General features: G+C 36.2%; 1 protein-coding gene across 1 annotated transcript in view; it reads right to left on the bottom strand.

Annotated features, from left to right (window-relative positions):
* Positions 1-20,650, bottom strand: part of LOC145999684 (NFX1-type zinc finger-containing protein 1-like) — a 105,676-nt gene that overhangs the window by 22,556 nt on the left and 62,470 nt on the right. Inside the window, exon 9 of the mRNA XM_083136893.1 lies at positions 775-992. Coding sequence (XP_082993019.1) covers positions 775-992 — 218 coding nt within the window. The remainder of the gene's footprint in view (positions 1-774; positions 993-20,650) is intronic.

The following is a 20,650-nucleotide window of genomic DNA, read 5'->3' as shown; positions in this document are numbered from 1 at the left end:
CTACTTACACATATTGCATGTGGCAAACTTCAGTGGCAAGAAATGTAGGGTGCACCAACAGGTGTGTATTCATGTGTGTGTGTCTTAGCTAGTGAAACATTGTATTACATCTTATACAATTTTGGTACTTGCTCAGATTTAATCTTGTGTACTCTTAATATATTTTCATTATTCATAATGCTGTATTGACTTTGAAGGTGTGGTCTTAATTATTTAAGGAAATAATAAACTAAACCAGTGTTTCTCAACTGCTGGACCGTGGCCTGGCACCGGATCCTAACATCAATTATACCAGATTGTGAGAGGTTCTCATGGAACAGTTCTTCTACAACCAATATTACTACAATTAAATTAATGATGTAGTTATCAGTTTTCAAACTATGGAAATATAGTCATCAATTTCCAAATTAGTATTAATTAGAATTTTTCAGTGTTCAAAATGTAACATGGCAATTAAAATCAGCTCGTTCTAGATTAATTGAATGACGTTGGCCTGAGAAAAGTGCAAAATTTCATTGGATCCAGTCCTTGACAACTAACTTAAGCGTAATTTTCTATTATCAACAAGCACATTACTTTACTATTAACTATTACTTTATGATTATGCCATAATTTATTTATTAATATTTAATTTCAAGTGTATATAATAACGCACAAAGTTAAAAAATTAGAAAAGTATTTAAGAGTGAAATTGGTGGGATCGAAGCAGGTCACGGTCTCAATAAAGATAAGAAGCACTGAACTAAACTAATATATGTTAAATAATTATTTTACCGTGAATATTCATCTCCTGTGTATGCAACACAATCTGTATTCATCTGGCTTTCATCACAGATCCTACACAAAGGAGGGCAGAGTTCACCACAGAAGCCAATGCAGCTGTGTCCACAGCTCAAAAGTTTGTCACACGGCTGCCTGCAAGGAGGTCGATCGCATGGTTGAAAACACAACTTGGTGCAGGTAAAATGTGGACATTTCCAATCACAGGGTTCCTGTAAAATTACATTTGTGTTTAAGTCACAAGAATCTCAAGTAAAGCAAGTCTGAAAAATTATTATAGTCTAATAGTTTCTTTTGCAAGAATATAACCTTTGGCACAACCACCCACTGAGGGCCTGGGCCTACCTACCGACTGCCGGCCTTACTCCCACCTGATTCTACTCACTTACTCTTCTAAGGTGGGAGATAGAATAGAATAGAATTCTTTATTAAAGAAGGTGGTTTCGGCTTCGTGGGCCATTCTTACAACCAACCCTTGTCAAAGATACAATAAATGAATAAAAACAAAGAAAAAAACACTTTGATCATGATAATACAATAAAGATAATATAAAGATTATACAATAAAAAAATGATACATTGAATTGATTAGTATAAAAGATAAGTAATAAGTCTTCAGTAGTTCATTGTATGATGTGTAAGTGCAGGTGAAATTGTGAACATATGAAGGTTAATGTAGTTGTTGGGACAATAGTAAGTTCTTTAGTTGTTTCTTAAATTTTGATGGCAAATAATGTTAGTCAATGGTGCAGGCAGTTTTTTTCCATTCCCTGATCCCTGTGACAATGAAGGACTTGTTATATGTGGTGGTTTTATGTTTGGGGATTTTTAGATTGTCTTTCTTGCGGATATTATGTTCGACCGATGTTCTACGAGAACAGATCTTATCAAATAAGTATTTTGTGCATAAGGTGAGTATTAAGTATTTTCTTCTATTGTTAATGTTTAGCCAAGAAAGTTTCTTTAAATTGCAAGTTGCAGGATTTTGAAAGAGTAGTGAATGAAATTTGTGCTGATTAAGCAAGTGAAAATGAAATCTATATTCTCGAACATGTTCTTTTCTATTTAGGTTAAATATGAAACGTATAGAACAGTTTTGAATTTTTTGAAGTTTATAGTTTAGGCCCTGGGAGATATTACTGTACACTGGAGTGCAATAGTCTAGTGTGGATAAAACGAGTGCTTGCATAAGGTGATCTTTAACATTAGTGTCCAGAGTATGTGTTAAATCATACAAAGATGTAATTTTCCCCATACAGCTTTTCACAACAAATTCTACTTGTGCCTCCCAATTTAACTGTCTATTGAACACAATCCCCAAGTTTGTGCTTGTATCCATTTCGCTTAGCGGTATACTGCCGAGAGTTGGAGGAGAAGGTGCATTTTTGTGAAATTTTTTAAGTGTACCATGAGTTCCTATGATCATGAAGCAAGATTTTGTTGGATTTAATTGAAGGGAGTTTCTCCGTGACCAATTTGTTATAGCATCAAGATCGAATTGGAGTTTGGTCATCACATTATCGTAGTTTTCTGTATTACACTGAATATAGATTTGAGAATCATCAGCATACTGATGGTAGTGGCAATTTTCAACAGCACGGTCGAAATCAGCTACGTAAATCATATATAGTAACACCGGTAACACCATAATGATACAGTTTGGCCAATAGCAATTCATGATTGGTCGAGTCGAATGCTCTTGAATAGTCCAACAAGACTAAAAGTGTAACTTTATTTTCATCTATCCCTTTACTTATATTCAGTGGTCAGAAGTAGCGAGCTACTTGTAGCGTCGCTACTGTAGCTAGCTACAAAATTTGTAGCTGTAGCTGTAGCGACGCTACATTTTGAAAATTGTAGTTGTAGTGGTAGCAAAGCTACAAAATTCCTGTAGTTGTAGCGAAAATTTCACTACATTTTTTCTCAGCATTTTGAGATGAATTTTGAATGTGGCAACAGCGTCAGAAAAAATCGACAATGACCCTTAATTTTGCAGGAGGTTCATAAAGACAGTCTATTACATGGAGATACAGATTATCTAGACTGTAGATTATAGATATCTGCGTAATTTATTTAATTAGTATCTGAATAATTCACATATCCAGATAACTAACTGACATATATGAATATATTCCTGCTAACAGCTACGTTTTTTTAGCTGCATCGCTATTTTGGGGAGAAACATGCCTCGTTTGCTGCACCACTGGAAAAAAGTGCCTCGTTTGCATCACCCCCGGAACAAATCCTGTGGATATTCATGGTGTAAGAGACACCAAAATGTCATTAATTGCTGTGTAAGACACAACTTGCAGTGCAAAAACGAGCAATGGATTTTGCACTGCACTGACAAGGGAATAGTGCCAGCAATAAATGGCTCAGTACGTTAACAGCATTGATCATCGTCAGTATATAGGATCTCGCCAGCAATAAATTATTGTTACAAGAATGATAAAGAGTTTCTGGAATTACAATTATTTTCGTGATAGTATTTGTTCACAAATTTAAGTTGTTTTAAGTCCACTTTATGCACGGTAAGGTTAATCGGACTGGACCTACAGTTTAAAGTGGGATCCGAACCCACTCCACCTCCACCGGGTATCGAACCCAGGACCCCTTGAATACAAGGCGATGACGCTACCACTGCTCCATCGGGGAAGTCTTTCTTTAGTTAATATACATAGTTTTCAAATTTATATATTTCTCCCACTTTTGCGTCACTTTTCTGTAACTTTTGCTAATCATGACATCATCATCCTTCGCCGTTTCCTGCCTCTGGCTGGGTCGGCATAGAAGTCAAGCCTCTCCATTGTTCTGGTCTCCCACCACTCCTCTCTATCCACAGTGTTCCAATCTTGTCCTCTTCTCCTAACACTCTCCACTATCTGCTCTTTCCACTGACATCTTGGTCTCCCCTTGGCCTTATTCCCACTCCTTGTGCATTGTAAGCTCTTACTGGTAGTCTTTCTGCATCCATCCTCTTCATGTGTCCGAACCACCTTATCTGTGCCTGACCTATCCTGTCATGAAGCTTCACCACACCCACTGTCTGTCGGATCTCCTCATTCCTTATTCTATTCCTTCTAGTCTTCCTCAAAAAACTCCTTAAAAATTTAATCTTCACTGCCTGCATCTTTTCTTTGTCTCTCTATGGCATTGTCCAAGCCTCTGCTCCATATTTAATTATTGGCACATAGTATGTGTTATATATTACCTTCTTGCATTTCATAGGTACATCCCTGTTCCATATTAATCTTCGAACGCATTGATATAGTCCACCATCCATTTATCCTCTTCTGTTTACCTCCTCATCTATTCTTCCACTTCTCTCAATTATGAAATGAAGGATGAATGGTTTATTTAATTATTCTCTTATCTATAGTCGCTTTCTGCCACTTTCGGCTAATTGTGAGAACGAGGAAGAATGATGAATGATGAGCAGTGTGGGGAATGGAGAATCTCATCCTCCCAACTTGGCGTTTTTCCTAGTTTTCGTTTTGAGTCCATTTTATGCATAGATAAGCTGATCGAGACTGGATCCTAACCACTATGTGCCTCCGCTGGGTATCGAACCTGGGGCCCTTTTGTAGTCAAAGGGCTCCAGGTACTTTTCATTCAAAATGCTGACTTCATATCAGTCTATAAAAAATGAAATATTTATTCTAAAGAAAAATATGTTGATGTGAACATAAATACGTAATCCTACCAAATTTTATTTGTGTATAGTTGTAATCATTAATTTGAGTAACACCCTAATTGCAATATTCATATATCAAATTTGAATTGATATGCCACTTGCATAGGTATGGTATTCTCAAAAACTATAGTAAAAATAAGTAACTGAAGTAACACTGCTATCAAAATTATCGAATGACTGGAATCATGATAATAAATAAGAGAATCTATTTACCAGGGGATTTTTTTAATATCCATATGGTTGTTTTCATTTTTTTTATGCATAAGTAGCGCAAAAAGTAGCGAAGTAGCGAGTAGCGAACAGGAGTAGCGTAGCGAGCTACTTTTTGGTAAATGTAGTTGTAGCTGTAGCGAAGCTATATTTTGGAAGAGTAGCTGTAGATGTAGCGAAGCTACTTTTAAAATGTAGCGTTCTGATCACTGCTTATATTGTCTACGATATCTACCAGCACAGTGCAAGTACTATGCATTTTTCTAAAACCAGATTGCAAGTGTGGTAGGAAACCTTGAATATGTGGAAGTATTTGTTCATAAATTACTTTTTCAAGTATTTTGGACATTGTTGATAGAATGCTAATCGGCCTTAGATCTTTAATTTCTGTGGAGTTGGATTTTTTAGGTATAGGTATAGGTGTTACGTTTTTTCCATTCTTGAGGGAACCAACCTTTGGAAATATAAATATATTAATAACTTAGGTTTTGCGAGTATCTAGGTAACTTCTGCAACGTTTCGGGATGCAACTGCTCCCTTCCTCAGGCTGCTCACGTTTAGGTTATGTATAAATCATAACCACGTTGACCTCTCCATAGGTACAGGATATACGTCGCAGGAGTTCAGGATATATGTCACAGGAGTTACCTAGATACTCGCAAAACGTAAGTTATTAATATATTTATATTAAATTTGTGAGTAATTCGCACAACTTTCATCATGAAACCTTTGGAAAGGGAAAAATTAATAACGTGCGTAAGAACCTCTAAGCAAAAGGGGATGCATTGTTGCAGAACAGTTAGGTTTATTCCATCATAACCGCACACATTTGATTTCATTTTGTTTATTATTTTACGTACTTGTTCACTAATTACTGGGGTAAAAAAGAATGGGCCATTGTTGGGTTACTGGAGATAAGTGTTAGTTTCATCCCTCACCACTGCATTGCTATCTGAGGGTGCATTTGGTTAACAAAAAAACAGTTTACTGCATCAGGCTGAAATGTATTTGAGGAGAGCGCATTACTCTTTTTATTTGGTAAAAGTCAATGGCTTCTGAGGTTAGACCATAAGTTCTTAGCATATTTTATATTCATATTTACTGTTTCGTTATAGTGTTTATATTTTGCGTTGCTGACTGCTTTTTTGGCTCTGTTTCTGAAGTATTGGTATGATAGGAGAGTGTCTGGATCTCCTGTATTTACATACCTCAGATGAAAGTAGTCGCGCAACTTCCAGAATTCCCTTACTCGATATGAAATCCAGGGGGTGGGAGGTTTGGTTACACAAATTTTTTGCTGGGTGGCATGCTTATCTATTAGCCTGTTAACACTTTCCCTGGTGTGGGCATGTTTCACGCCGAAGAGAATCCAACCTATTTCTAGCGTGGGCGTGTTTGCACACCCAGACACATGTGCTTCGTCTGATCTATCCTGCCGCCTAGCAGCTGAACACATGATTGCGAAATCTTTCGCAAGTGTTGAGGGAAGATTGCTCTAGACCTTGGAAACGTTTGAGTCATTGTTTTGTGAGGTGCAAGTCTATTTTTATCCCCATTGTTGTTATTGTGTTCCAGAGCTCAGTGTGTTTGCGGCAGATCAAAGGAAAGAAGATGGATAGCATTTCGAAAGGGAAATCAGGGTATCAAGTTGCAGGATTTTGAAAGAGTAGTGAATGAAATTTGTGCTGATGAAGAAAGTGAAAATGAAATCTATATTTCCGAACTTGATGAAATTCAAGATGTAATATCTTCTAATGGATCAGACGAAAGTGATAGTGAAGATACTTCGATCTTACCCCCAGTGCATAATACACACATTGCATGGACAAAGAGTGACATTGTGCCTACAATTGCCCCTTTTACAGGAGATTCTGTAATCAAAATTGATTTAACAAGTGTAAAAAGCCCATCTGATTTTTTGAAAATAATTTTGGACGAAAATTTCATAAGTCACATAACTACTGAGACAAATCGGTATGCACATCAATATTTGAATTGCCCGCCAGGATAGAGACAGCAAATTCATAATCTTGCCACCAGGGAAAGAGTTAATGTTATCATTCAGGGCCTCCACCGCTGCATCTATGTCATTGTTTCTTTCGATTTTACACCATTTCACATTTTCAGTGTCTTTTTGAAACTTGTCCAAGTCGATGGTTTTGAAATTTATAATTTTGATAAATTTTTTAAATTGTTTTGGTGCGTGCAGGTCAAATACGGAGTAGGTTACTTGGTGATCTGTAATTCCTGGTAACTCACTCTGCCCAATTTGTTTTACAATTAAATCTTGTGAACAAAAGATTAAATCAATTAATGACTTTGACGTCGCTGTCACTCTGGTTGGTTTAGTAATTAATTCTTTCCCGTGAACTTCCTTGATTATACTCTGAAAGAGTCGAGTGCTACTTTCGTTTTTTTTTAACATGTTGATATTCCAGTCGCCTAACGCAATGAAGTAATCATAATTTAAGTAGGAGGATATCAGCTACATGGCTGATGTGAGTATAGCTGACATTAGGGGGTTTATATGCTACCATAATTCCAATCTTTTTCCTATCGATAGTTAATTCGATTACAAAGGACTCTACGACGATATCATTATTAACAAACTCATCTAAAAATTTCCATTTAAGCGATTTAGATATGTATAGGTATACACCACCTCTACATTTGTTTAATCTATCTTGTCAAACTAATGTGCAATTTTTGATGTCTACCATATTATTAGTAATATTCGGTTTTAACCAGGTTTCTGTAATGGCTATCAGGTGAAAGTTTAAGTCCAATATTATTTGTTTAAATTCGTCTATGGAGTTTAGTAAACCTTGAATATTTAGATGACATAATTTAAAGCCATTTTTAGATTTATTTATTTCAGCTTCGAGCTGTTTCTTGATGTTGTAATTGCTCTGGCAGATATTAATGGGTGACTCTTCATAGTAACTGGAGTGAATTCTAATTGGGATTCGCTGCACCATTGTCTACATTGGTGGGATCCTTTTGATCTATCGTTTCCTCCACTCTTGGTCATGGAGTATATATACTGTCCTGAGTGTGAATTGCATAAGGCAATAACAATGGAAATGTGTATGCAAATAACATTTAATTAAAAAAAAAACAGATGATAGTTTTCATAGTGACTTATTACCTACAATCAAAATTTTAAAAATATTAAAAATAGAAAGTAAAGAAAAGTAAAAAGTCAAGAAAAAAACAATAAAAATGTAAAAAAAAAAAGTATAAAATGACAGTACTAGCACAAAAGAAAAAAAATAATGGAAGTATTTGTTGATAACTAAGAATGGGAGAACTAAGAATTGGTGAGCTTGCATATATGCTGGCATGAGTTGGAATAGTAGCTGAGGGTTGTTTACATTGAACAGACTATTATGTGACAGGTTCTTGCCCTTTTTTCGCCACCATTGAGGAATGCAGAGTCTTGCATGCTTTGTGTGGTTCTGCGCAGAATGTTCTCCTTCACTCCCCTCCCCTCTACCTTTGACCAGAGGTGGTCATTTTCGTTCAACCTCCCTTACCCTTACCCTCACGCCTCGGCTTTGCCCTCACCCTCACGATTTGCCTATCGCCCTCACCCTCACATGCCCTCACCCTCACGGCTCGGCTTCGCCCTCACCCTCACAATTTGCGTTTTGCCCTCACCCTCACGACTCACCAGTCGCCCTCACCCTCACAATTTGCCTTTCGCCCTCACCCTCACGACTCACCAGTCACCCTCACACGCCCTCACCCTCACGATTTGCCTTTTGCCCTCACCCTCACGACTCCCCTTTCACCCTCACCCTCACACACCCTCACGACTTGCCTCTCGTCCTCACCCTCACCCTCACGGCTCACAAGTCACCCTCACCCTCACCCTTACGATTTGCCTTTTGCCCTCACCCTCACAACTCTCCTTTCGCCCTCACCCTCACATGCTTTCACCCTCACGGATTGATCTCGCCCTCACCCTCACACACCCTCACCCTCACAAGTCTTTGGAGGGTGAGGGTGAGGTCTGCCCTCATGAGGGTTGCCCTCCGTAGACAGTTAGCGATGTTTGAAGAAATAACTGGTTCCTTTACCACGTGCATTTCATACATTGAAATGACACGAAATTGTTAACTCATTCATGTGAAGAAAGTTAATATTAATGATAATAATAATACATTTTCTTTATTAAGCAATAAGGTTTAACAATGAGTATCATTTTGGACTAAGATTATTTGAGTTATATATTGCATAATTAATTTACATCAAGTATAATTATTATTTTTAATATATTTATTATTTTTAATATATTTATTATTTTTAACTATACGTTGTCACAAAAATCGTGTCATATACAGTATTGTGGGTGGGCCACTGACAGTAGCGTTCACTTTATAAACACCTTATCAATGGAAGATGCAACTGCTCCGTCTTTATTTATTGTTGTTTATCACACTATAACAATGATAATATACAAGTATCTGAGTTGTATCACTTCATTCTCTGCCCAGAGATGTTGGACTTGATCTCACTACGTCACAATTACCGGAATTCCATAGATGAGAAAGACTTGCCCCGCAGGCGTTCAAAGCCCCTACCCCCACCCTCTTGTCTGCAAGGACAGTTTGGATTTGAAAAACAACATTCCATTCACTGATCTTCTTGGAAACCGTGATGGAAATCTGCACCGCGAACAGGAGTATTTAGAGTAGCTTGAAGTCAGCTTGGAAATGGAAATATGTTCACTAAATAGAACGTAGAAGCTTTTAAAAGGGGCAAATATATTGACGAGGCATAAATTTCGTGGTTATGAAGACAGAACAATCAAAGTACAATAGTACTGTGCTACAATTTTGAATATGTCAGTCAATTTCAAAAATTATTTTTCATTGATTCGTGAATCGCTGATTGTATTGTGTCGTGGTTAAATAAACTTTCCTTTGTCAAACAGACTAGTGCCCACGCTGTCGTTTTGACAGTGGCGCAACTACAGAGGAGCAGGGAGGCATTGCCCCCCAAAGCTTCGATGGAAGTCAATTCTAAGGGGGCAAACGTTGACGGCCAAGGGCATTTCCAGGGGGCACATAGCAGCAATTGCCCCCCCCCCCCATTGATTTCAAATATTGTGCAAATAAAAATACATTTCGTAAAATTTTCTTGCACGCTTCGCTCGCACTGTCTGGTTTTCTCAATCTCGTCATGTTTAGAGCTGTAGTTAGGGGGCGGCGGGAGTCGGCCGTGGACGCTGAGCGATCTAAATTAAAAGTAAAAAAAAGCTATAAAAGAGAGAATGCCATGGCGCCCCGTGAAATTATTTGCGTCATATTAAATCAATATTCTTTTCAGTTTGGAAAAATTGGATCTAAAAATTTTCATATACGCTTTGCTCGCAATACAATTGTTTTCTGTAATGTAATATATTTAGGCAATATACATCTGTTGTACATATATGTATTGAATAAATTTTGAATTTGTACACAATTTAGTGGCAGCATGTTGCATATGTATTTTCTTATTTTATGTCGCTCCATGTTGCATATGTGTTCAACATGTGATGTACATGAAAGTTATACATGTCATGTGTACAAAAAGAATTATAATCAGAATGCATTTATCGTGCATTTTCTGCCATTCAAAAATACAGTTTGTGTGATTGTTTTCCATTATTAGCTAATGTGAAATTGAACGTGTTGAAAAGATATTTCAAATAGTTTGACCAAACAAATACTTTAGCACCGACTTCTACCCCCTTTTTGCGTAATTTAAGAGGATGATAACGTTTTTGATGCTGCTACTACTACTACTACTACTACTACTAATAATAATAATAATAATAATGTCATTTTTACTACTACTACAACTATTGGTACTTTTACCCTGGTACTTGCCCCCCCACCGACAAAATTCGTTGTTGCACCTCTGCGTTTTGGAATCCAAGGATTCCACTTCTAGCTGGTGGACAATTTAGTACTTCTCCCATTGTAATTGTAGGTGCAATAGATATTAGCTTATTTGAGAATAAAGTTTACGTCTAACAAACTACATCCCTTGATAACGAATATAAAATATTACTACCTTGTTGATGGGCAATGTACATTGCTTCTTTTTCTTCTTATTTTGAACCAGCCCCTGATGCGGAGTGGTTAGCAAATCGCGTTACGACGCAAGGGGTCCCGGGTTCGACTGTCGGCTTGTGCATGGATGTTTGTGAGTCACCATTCATTAATTTCATCATATCATCTCATCACGCATCCCATCTTCACAATTAGCCAAAATTGGCACAAAAGCAGAGTACAATAAAGCAAATCAATCAAATCGTATTTTGGTTTCTTCACGTTCCAATTATACTTCTCTAGAATAGCAACGATAAAGATACATGAATAAGGAATAGGCGAGGGAACACAAAGAAAAACCTATATCTGGGCACATGAAACTTTTCATTTCATTTTCTCTCCCCAAAAAACTATTTCACTTCATTTTTTTTTCGGAAGAAATCCGTCATAATACACGGTCAGTGTTTCGATTAATAAATAATCACATGCGTTTAACAGAGTGGGTTATGGCAAAGATACTACGAATATCATATGCTACTGCTGCCTACACCCCATGTAATTTGTCTCGATTTTAAGAGAACACAACGTTGCAATTACTAAACATTTAGTTTAGTTTATTTTCCGTCAAGAAAATTTGTTGATTTAACCTCTACCAGGTAAATGGAAATCTGATCGTCATGATATGAATGCTGTTCTTTTAACGAATGTGGTTACAGTAACGTCATTGTCAATAGGGGAAACAGTCGAGTACTCGCTTGCTCCTACCTGTTTGCATATGAGGCATCTATACTGAATGGGAATTATTAAATTATTTCTTTCCCATTCTCAATTCCTTTGCCTCTGTCTACATATCTATACATAATGTGAACACTGAGAAATATTTGACGGCATATATTTCACAAGACCTGTGTAGTATGAGGGGATAGCAACAACAAGTAAATTAAAAAAGAGGAACATAGATAAGAAGAGGAATAAAAAGGACTGATGTGGGGTGAGAGGGCAATATGTTAAGAGAAACAAGTATGTTGTAAAAGAATGCATGCAAATACACACACACACACACACACACACACACACACACAAATATATATATATATATATATATATATATATATAAGAAATGTAACTGATACTATAATTGAGGAAATATTTAATTAATTAATTGTCAAGTGCCAAAAAAACAATAGGAAAGTTAAAGAAATATACGATTGGCATGCAGACACTGCGATGTTTTGTTTCACAATGTCGAAAACATTGGCAGACTAATTTTAGAGTTCTATCTTTATTCATCACATCAATCAACAACTTCTAATATTTTTTACGCTTGCCAGATCTTATCCACGACATCTGACAAAAACCGAATTTTTCGTACCCTTGGTTTGCGACATAGTGGATACATATGTTCTTTAAAACTAAACTTGGTACTGTAAGACACACCAGGATCCGTTATTTTTTATCCTCTTGTTACTTTGCTTTCCTCCCGTTTGACAGTGAAAGTTTTTATGTTTTATGTATGCGTCAGATATTTGGCCTCGAAACCACTGGAATATTGCTAAGTTCTCATTCTTATTTAAAACACATTCGATTTATGATAAAATTACATTACTTGATTATTAAGGGATAAATGTTGAGAAATATACATGTGTGAAGACAATACAATAAAATTGGTAGTTATCATTCCATGGACATAATTGAAGGGAAATTGGAAAGATCAAACTCCACTTTTCAGTTTTTAAACCGAGCCCGGAAAACAGTAGATATTAATGTGTACGTGTATAATGTCTAACAATGAGGGTGCGGATTTAAAAGCACTAAAAAGCCCTCAAATAGGCAGACATATGGGCACAAAAATAAAGAAAAATAAGCACTTCAAAAACACCCTAAAATCAAAAGACAGATTAATATTTATTTCCCATATGGGAAAAATATGTTATTTTATGTAATGGCCTTGTTTAAAACTATCAGCTGGTTACGTGATTTTCGGCTACTCCGAAAACGTATCCAGGCCAGGGATTGTTTTTCTACCTATCACTTTAAAAAAAAGGGGATAAGCAGTGCTCGAAGTGAGGGGGCATGGTTTCCCCGAGTTAGCAACATTTTCAAAGATCATCCCACCCGCTGCCACACTGTCATCATGTCACCACATTAAAGTTAAACTAGGTCGGTATTGCTGCTACAACCGTTTTTCATCTTCTTCTAAGAGAACTACTCCGCAGCGGAGTAGTTAGCACTGCACGCTACGATGGCACAGGTCTCGGGTTGGAATCCTGGCCTGGATAGGTGTTCTTTGTGAGTGTCCCTTCTTCAGTTTTAAAGTATCATCACTAGGGTGCGGATTCTTGCTTATTTGCTTTCTTTATTCCTTTGCAGAAAAACATAGGATTTAATGTTTAAAGTTCGTTTCATGGTGTTTACAGTCCGAAAGCGCATTTAGTGCGTATAAATGCCTATTTTGAGGGCTAGTGTCTATTTTGCTTAATCGTGCCTAAACATGCCTATTCTGCCTTTTTTGATAACTTCAGCTTGTTTTATGCGTCTTTGGCTTTCCCTACATTGAAGAAGGTAAGCCATTGGTTACATTGAACTAACTGAAATATGGTATTCGCCAAATTTGAACCAACTACTTCTTTTTTTCCACCTGAAATCCTCTAGTGTCAACCAGTACTCATCTCCTTTGTTGAGCGTGTGATAGGAGATAGGCAGTTACGTGTGAAGATATCGTGTTCATATGTTTAAAAATGCCAAAGCACAAGGCAGCCAGAAGTGTATTAATCAAAAATGGATTGATGCAGAAGGTTGTTTTACGGTTGAAAATTTGATTTTTGTTATTAGCGCCGCTTTTCTCCACGTTTGGCTAATCGCATCGATGAGGATGAGTGATATGATGAAACTGATGAAGAGACACTCAGAAGCAGTGGCGTGCACGAGGGGGCTTGATGGGGGTTATAACCCCCTTTCGCAAAGTATTCCTAAAAAAAAGGAACGTCAAAGGTAGGAAAATATGACAAAATGAGGGCTGACTACCAAGAAAAAATATACATAACCTCTCCCTTTCGAAAATCCTGGGCACGACACTGCTCACAAGGAACACCCATGCACAGGCCGGGATTCCAACCCGGGACCCCTGAGTTGTAGCCTTGTTGTACTAACAACTCCGCCACGGAGGTCGTCCCCACACGGAAAAGTAATTTTCTGTCAAGCTTGTATGAAGCAGACATCTTTAACTGTTAAATTACTTCCAAATAAACAATTTCTTTCACATGGGAAATATCACATGTACCTAGGTACTACATATGTATAGTTTTATGTATTGCACTTGTTCAAAACTCTGAGCTGCTCACGTATAAATTCCCACTCCACAGAAAATATTTTTCTACCTCTCGTGTTGTTTGGGAACAAGGATAAATGGTGAACAATGCACACTGTGACGAGCCTTCAGCTTACATTACCTCAGTTCTAAATGTAACAATGCTATGTTATGTGACAAACTTCGTTTAGTGGCTTTGTGTTGAATATGGAGAATTACACTAATAGCATGTCTTGGCGCTAGTTGCGAGGATGCCATCTGCTCGCATGCCGACTCACTTCGAGCACTGACACTAAGTCAAACGATATTATTTATTCTAAAATGTTATGCGCATACACAGATGAACAGCTCATCTACTCGTGCAAAAAGTGCAAGTAAAATACATTCAAATAAATAAATTAACCAGGTTGTGTTATCCTAGCTTCCCTGCAAATGATCATTTCATTCAAACTATTGTCAATTCTTTGTGAAATATATGTGCGCAATTAGTACAGTGGGTAACAGAAATTCATTTCTCCGGAGAAATTTTAATCGGAACATCCTTTAAAATATTTTTTTGTTAAAATGGTGCAAATCCTTTTTTCATCACTTCAGAACAATTATTCACGTAACAATCGTTAGCTCAAGTTATTTCTGCGAGAATTACTTTAACTGATGATTCTCTGAAATTTGTGAATTGTTAGCACACTTTTATATGTAAACTGGAATGCTAATACAGTATGCATGTGCATTGGAAGTAAAAAATGCCTATTTTAATGTATTTTTATTTTAGTTGCCTATTTTAGAGTCCTTTTAAGTGCCTATTTGCATTATTTTCGTGCACATTGCCTGCCTATTTCAGAGGTTTTTAGTGCCTATAAATCCGTACCCTAATCATCACACATCCTCATCTTCGCGATCATCCAAGAAAATTTAAGTAAAATAAACAGAATCAATCAATGGAAATTCGTACATTGATTGATTGATTGATTGATTTATTAGCATCCATTCAACTTTACAAAAGTTTGGAATTGTCACATTGTACATGTACATTTAGAATACATCTATAAAATTATAGGCATAATATAATATAAAATACAATAGATAGTATGAGATACAAGATATCGTATAAAGAGAATAAATGCATGCTCAATGTTATTTTCTTGAGACAAATTGGCTAAAAATATGTTTTCTATATTCAATGTTCGCTTCATTTGCAATGACATTATGTACACACATGTATATATATATACAAACATATATAACACACACAAACATAAATTGAGCATTAAATAGTCACCTATACTTACACCTAGATAAATTACATCGAACAGCAAAGGAAAAATAAAAAAATAATGATGATAGGGCAGTTCTACTTTGTTATATTATTGTTATTATTCCTGTCACTTACGGTATCAATGTACTCTTGCACTGTGTAAAAACAATGTTCCTTTAGGAATCTTTTTAGATGTAACTTGTATACTGGCAATGACTTTATATTTTTGAATGCATTTGGTAGCATGTTAAATAAGCGTATACCATTATATGTTACCCCTTTTTGGTAGAATGTGGTATTGTGTACTTCCATATGTAAGTCATTCTTTCCCCTGGTGTTGTAGGTGTGGTAGTCCTTATTTGCTGTGTGTGTATTTTGACAAATTTTCATGCTTGTTAGGATTTCATATAGGTATATGCATGGAACTGGCAATATCTGTAATTCTTGAAATAATGGTTTGCATGGTGCATCTGTTGGAGCATTTGCCAGAATTCTAACAGCTCTCTTTTGTAGTCTGAATAATGTAATGCTTTTGTTCTTGTTCCCCCAGAAAATGATGCCGTACCGTAATACAGAGTGAATGATGCCATAGTATAGTGTTTTTGCTGCTTCTAGATTTACTACATTTCTTACTGTTCTTATCGCATAACAAAACCCACTAACCTTGTTTGCTGTAGCTTCAATGTGTAGATCCCACTTTAAATTTTCAGACAGTTGTACACCAAGAAATTTTATGTTAGATACATATTCTATGTCCTGATCTTGAAAGTTAATTTCTGGAGTTTCACTGCTACAGCTGTTGATTTGAAATCTAATTGCATTTGTTTTTTTAGTGTTTACCACAAGACCATTTTTTTCTATCCACTCCGAGATGTGAGTGATTGTATTCTTTACCTTGTGTTTTAACCGTTCTGTGTTTGTTCCTGCTATAAGAACAGTTGTATCATCAGCAAAGAGAGTTGTGTTTGCATCTTTACAGTTTTGTGGAAGGTCATTGATGTAAATTAAAAAAAGTAAGGGTCCTAAAATGGATCCTTGGGGTACACCATATGTAATACGTTGTTTCTTTGATCGATAATTTTCCTTGTTATTATCCTTATCGATGTGAGTTATTTCTACTATCTGATTCCTGTCTGTTAAATATGATTTAAACCATTCTTTTGCTACTCCCCTGATCCCATACTGGTCCATTTTTTTTACCAAGAGTTTGTGGTTGACAGTGTCAAATGCTTTTGTTAGATCAAGAAAGAGCCCTACACAGTGTTCTTTTTTATCCAAAATTTCTCTAATTGCTTCTGTGAATGTGTGTATAGCAGATTGTGTAGATTTTCCTTTGCAAAAACCATGTTGTTGTTCAGAAATGATGGAAAATTTGTTAAAAAATGTTATTAATCTATTGTACATAACCCTTTCAAGTATTTTTGAGATGACTGGGAGAAGAGAGATTGGTCTGTAATTACTCATTTCATTTTTTGACCCTTTCTTGTGCAGAGGTTTTATTATGGCAGTCTTTAGCTGTTCTGGATATTTACCGGTAAGGAGACTTAGATTAACTACATGACGTATTGGGCCACATAGGTGTGCGGCACATTTTTTTATTACAATGTCAGGTATCTCATCTATGCCGGCAGAATAATTGTTTTTCAAGTGACTTATTAAGCTAAATATTTCCTTCTCGTCTGCTGGGAGTAAGTATATACTAGAATCTACTTTAGTTATATTACTAGTTTTATGATTTTGTTTTTGGATGTTTTTTGTTATTTTTTCTACTATCCCAGTAAAGTATTTATTGAAAGTTGATGCTACATCTTGGGGATTGACCACGCTTTTGCCTTCGTGTTTTAGTGATATGTTGTCTTTGTATTTTTCTTTCCCTACCATACCTAATTCGGTTTTTGCAATATGCCACAAGGTTTTTTGTTTGTTATTTGAGTCTAGGATCATACTGCTATTATAGTCTTTTTTTGCTTCCTTGACTGAGTTTTCAAACTCCTTTCTTTTTTCCTTTAGATATGAATTGAATGTTTCACTTTTGAATTGGTGTCTACATTTATTCATTATGATGAAATCTTTCCAGTTTTCTTTGATGTCGGGTGTTATCCAATTTGATTTTGTTTCAATGTATATTTTTTTTGTTGTTTTGGGAAATGCTAAATTAAATGAGTATGAAATGGCAGACAGCAATGTCTCGTATGCTTCATTCACATCAGTTTGGTAGTATAGGTCATCCCACGATTCTCTACTTATTAAGTAGTTAAAGTAACTAAAATTAGCTTCATTAAATTCTCTTTTTGTGGTATTTATGTGTCTATAAGGTGTGTGTGTTTGGTTTGTGTTTTGTGCTGCAGTAAGTTTTATGCATTGTGCCTCATGGTCTGAAAAGCCAGTACTAATTGTATTGACACTGTATACAAATAAGTTGGTGTTTAAGAAAACCTGATCAATTGCTGTTTTTGAAGTTGATGTGATTCGTGTGGGTACTCGCACAACTGCTGTCAGATTGTGAGCTTTCATGAATATTTCTACCTCATGTCCTATTTTTTGACTCAGGAAATCAATGTTAAAATCTCCTATTAGTATGGATTTGATTTTTCTTTTGGAATAAGCATCTAATATTACATCTAGTTTCCTAGTAAAGTTGTTGATATTACTGTCGGGTGTTCTGTATACACAAATTAATACTAGCCTAAGTGGTGGAAATTCAACTATGGAACTTTCAAATTCTTTTTCCTCATTCAGGTAGTTGAATTGTTTGCTCCCTTTTGCCTTAATGTTATTTTTTATGAATATGCATGACCCACCCCTGATTTTATTTTCTCTGGAGAAACTGGTTGCTAGTGTAAAATTTGGAAAGTTTATGTAGTTAAGATCATCATTTCGCAGCCAGTGTTCTGTCAGACAAATTACATCAATGTTACATAATTCATTTTGCATAAATATTTCTAAATTAAGCTTTTTTGCTGTGGTAAGGCCTTGTATGTTTTGATGAAATATATTTAATGTGTTTTCTTTTGCATTTAATTTTTTATCATGAGTACCTTTCCCTTCTTTTGTTTTTTTATCATCACTCTTGTCACTAGGTTCTACAATAAAAAATCTTCATGAAATTTTTGTGGTACACGTTTTTCCCTTCTTGACAGTCTTAGAGCTCCGTCACTTGTATTCGCAATTTCAGATGTTTCACTTTTTTCCGGTAGGTTGTCACTCACTTCATCTTCACGGTGGAGCACATTACACAAAGATTCTTTACTCACCTTTTTGGTAGTGTTGTTTGTTACCTTTTCCCTTTCAACTGCAGATTTTTCAGTTATCTTCTCGAGATGATTTTCACTATTCAGCACTTGCACTGGGATTGTTTCCTTCTCCTTTCCAATAGATTGAGGTGCAGGGAGGACTATGGTAACATTGCTGTTTTGTGGAGATGAATTGTTCAGCAGTAAGCCGAGTTTATTACACAGAACGTCTTTGCCTCTTCTGTTCAGATGCTGACCATGCGTAGTATGCCCTTCTCTACCAATGTCGTTGACACTCAACATTTTTACTGTGGGGAAGAATTTGCACACTTTCGAGATTTTTGAGTTAACCCTTTCAATTTCCATGTTTACACAAGAGGTTGGAATGAGATCATACCTATGTGGGATTCCTGTAACAATGACGTTTGTGTTTTGTACACTTTCGAGGCACTTTTTTAGTACTGGTATCACATTTTTTGCCTCGTTTTTGGCGACATCGTTTGATCCACCCATTATGATTACACAGTCTTTGCTTCCGTAGTTTTTGCTCATGGAAGCCGCTGATTTCACTACTTCATTCAGTGGAGCCCCTGGTTTAGTGTATCCAGTTATTTCGTACTTATTGCATTTTTCTGACATTTTCGATGCAATATCACGACTATGGCTATCGCCTAAAATTAAGACCTTGCATTTGAACTGTTTATTTGGGTTAAATTTGTTTTGCTTTTTGAGTTTACCAGTTTCGTTACCATTTTCTAGGGATGGGAAGATATGGAATTTTGGCCGATACCGATAAAGTACCGATATAAAATTTACCGATACCGATAACCGATATTCTACCGATCCGATATAAAATTAGAAATGGTCCTGGAAGAACCTGTAAGGTTCATTGACCTCCTTAAAAATGTGTGTTTCAAAGTGACTGCAGTGCAAGAGAAATTGCATATTTAGACATTTACTTTTTAAAAAAGTAGGGCATGGAGATTATCCATAAAAATTACAACAAAAATGGCATAATTTTGCACTAAACTATCAGATATTTATTGATATATCGGATCGGTAAAATAATCGGTAATTTTACCGATAAACCGATACACCGATATGCCTATATCGGCCGATACCGATAGAGTACCGATTAATCGGTCCCATCCCTACCATTTTCTTCTTTGCTTAGCCCGGTTAAATTGACAGATTTTGTTGTCGAGGGGTTAGCTTCTGCATTGTATAGTACCTCATATGGATTTCGATGTATAAATTGGTTTGATACCTTGTAGTTTTGTCCGTTTGTGCTGGTACGCATTAGTGGTTTTTTGCTTACATTACCCTTGACTACTTCTGTCCACACATTTTCCCCTTTTTGTCCTTTTTTCGTTTTTAGCAGTTCAAGTTTGTCTGTTTCAAGCAGTTTTATGATTTCGTCTTTAGACGATAACTCCAGTTTCAGTCTTTCCATTTCTCGTAACATTCTGTTGCAATCACAGCAGCCCGGCATTTTTCTTATATCACGTTTCACTCACTCTCACGTTATTTTACCTGTTATTTCAGCTCTGTAGTATCTTTATATGCTCGCAACGAGTATGTAGTATTCCAGACGTACTTTTAGTGTGTATTTCGATGAACATTTGGATATTTTTACACGCTCACTAACGACGCACAACAGTACCGGCCGCCATTTTTTTTTTTTTTTTTTTTTTTTTGAAGAAGATTTCAGGTTTAGTTCTGCTTCGTCCAGTGTTGAGCTACATGTGCAAGTTATACTTCTTGTAAATATATCTGCAAAAATATACCATTATATTAAATTTTAATTTCAAACTGTGAAATGCGAGAAATTTCTCAATTTTCAAGTAAAATCATAATAATTGTATTTGCCACTTTTATTCTCACCATTTTTATCATTGCCATTTTATCCTCTTGCCATTTTCAATTTGCCACTTTTCCATTGCCACTATTGCCTTTGCCATTTTTACGTAAATTCCACCAGTTTCATGCCCAATTGTTTGCAAGTTATGAAAAAAAAATTGCACCCTTAAAAAAAATTGTGGATGTTCCCAATAAAATGTATCTGAAGAAATGAATTTGGGTTACTCATTGCGCTGATTGCGCACATTACACCAATACGTGAGCTGTTAAT

This window comes from Lepisma saccharinum, chromosome 15 (genome assembly GCF_977018435.1).
Source record: "Lepisma saccharinum chromosome 15, izLepSacc3.1, whole genome shotgun sequence".
NCBI lineage: Eukaryota > Metazoa > Arthropoda > Insecta > Zygentoma > Lepismatidae > Lepisma > Lepisma saccharinum.
The sequence above is the reverse complement of the archived record's forward strand: the minus strand, read 5'-3'. Positions and strand labels throughout refer to the sequence as shown.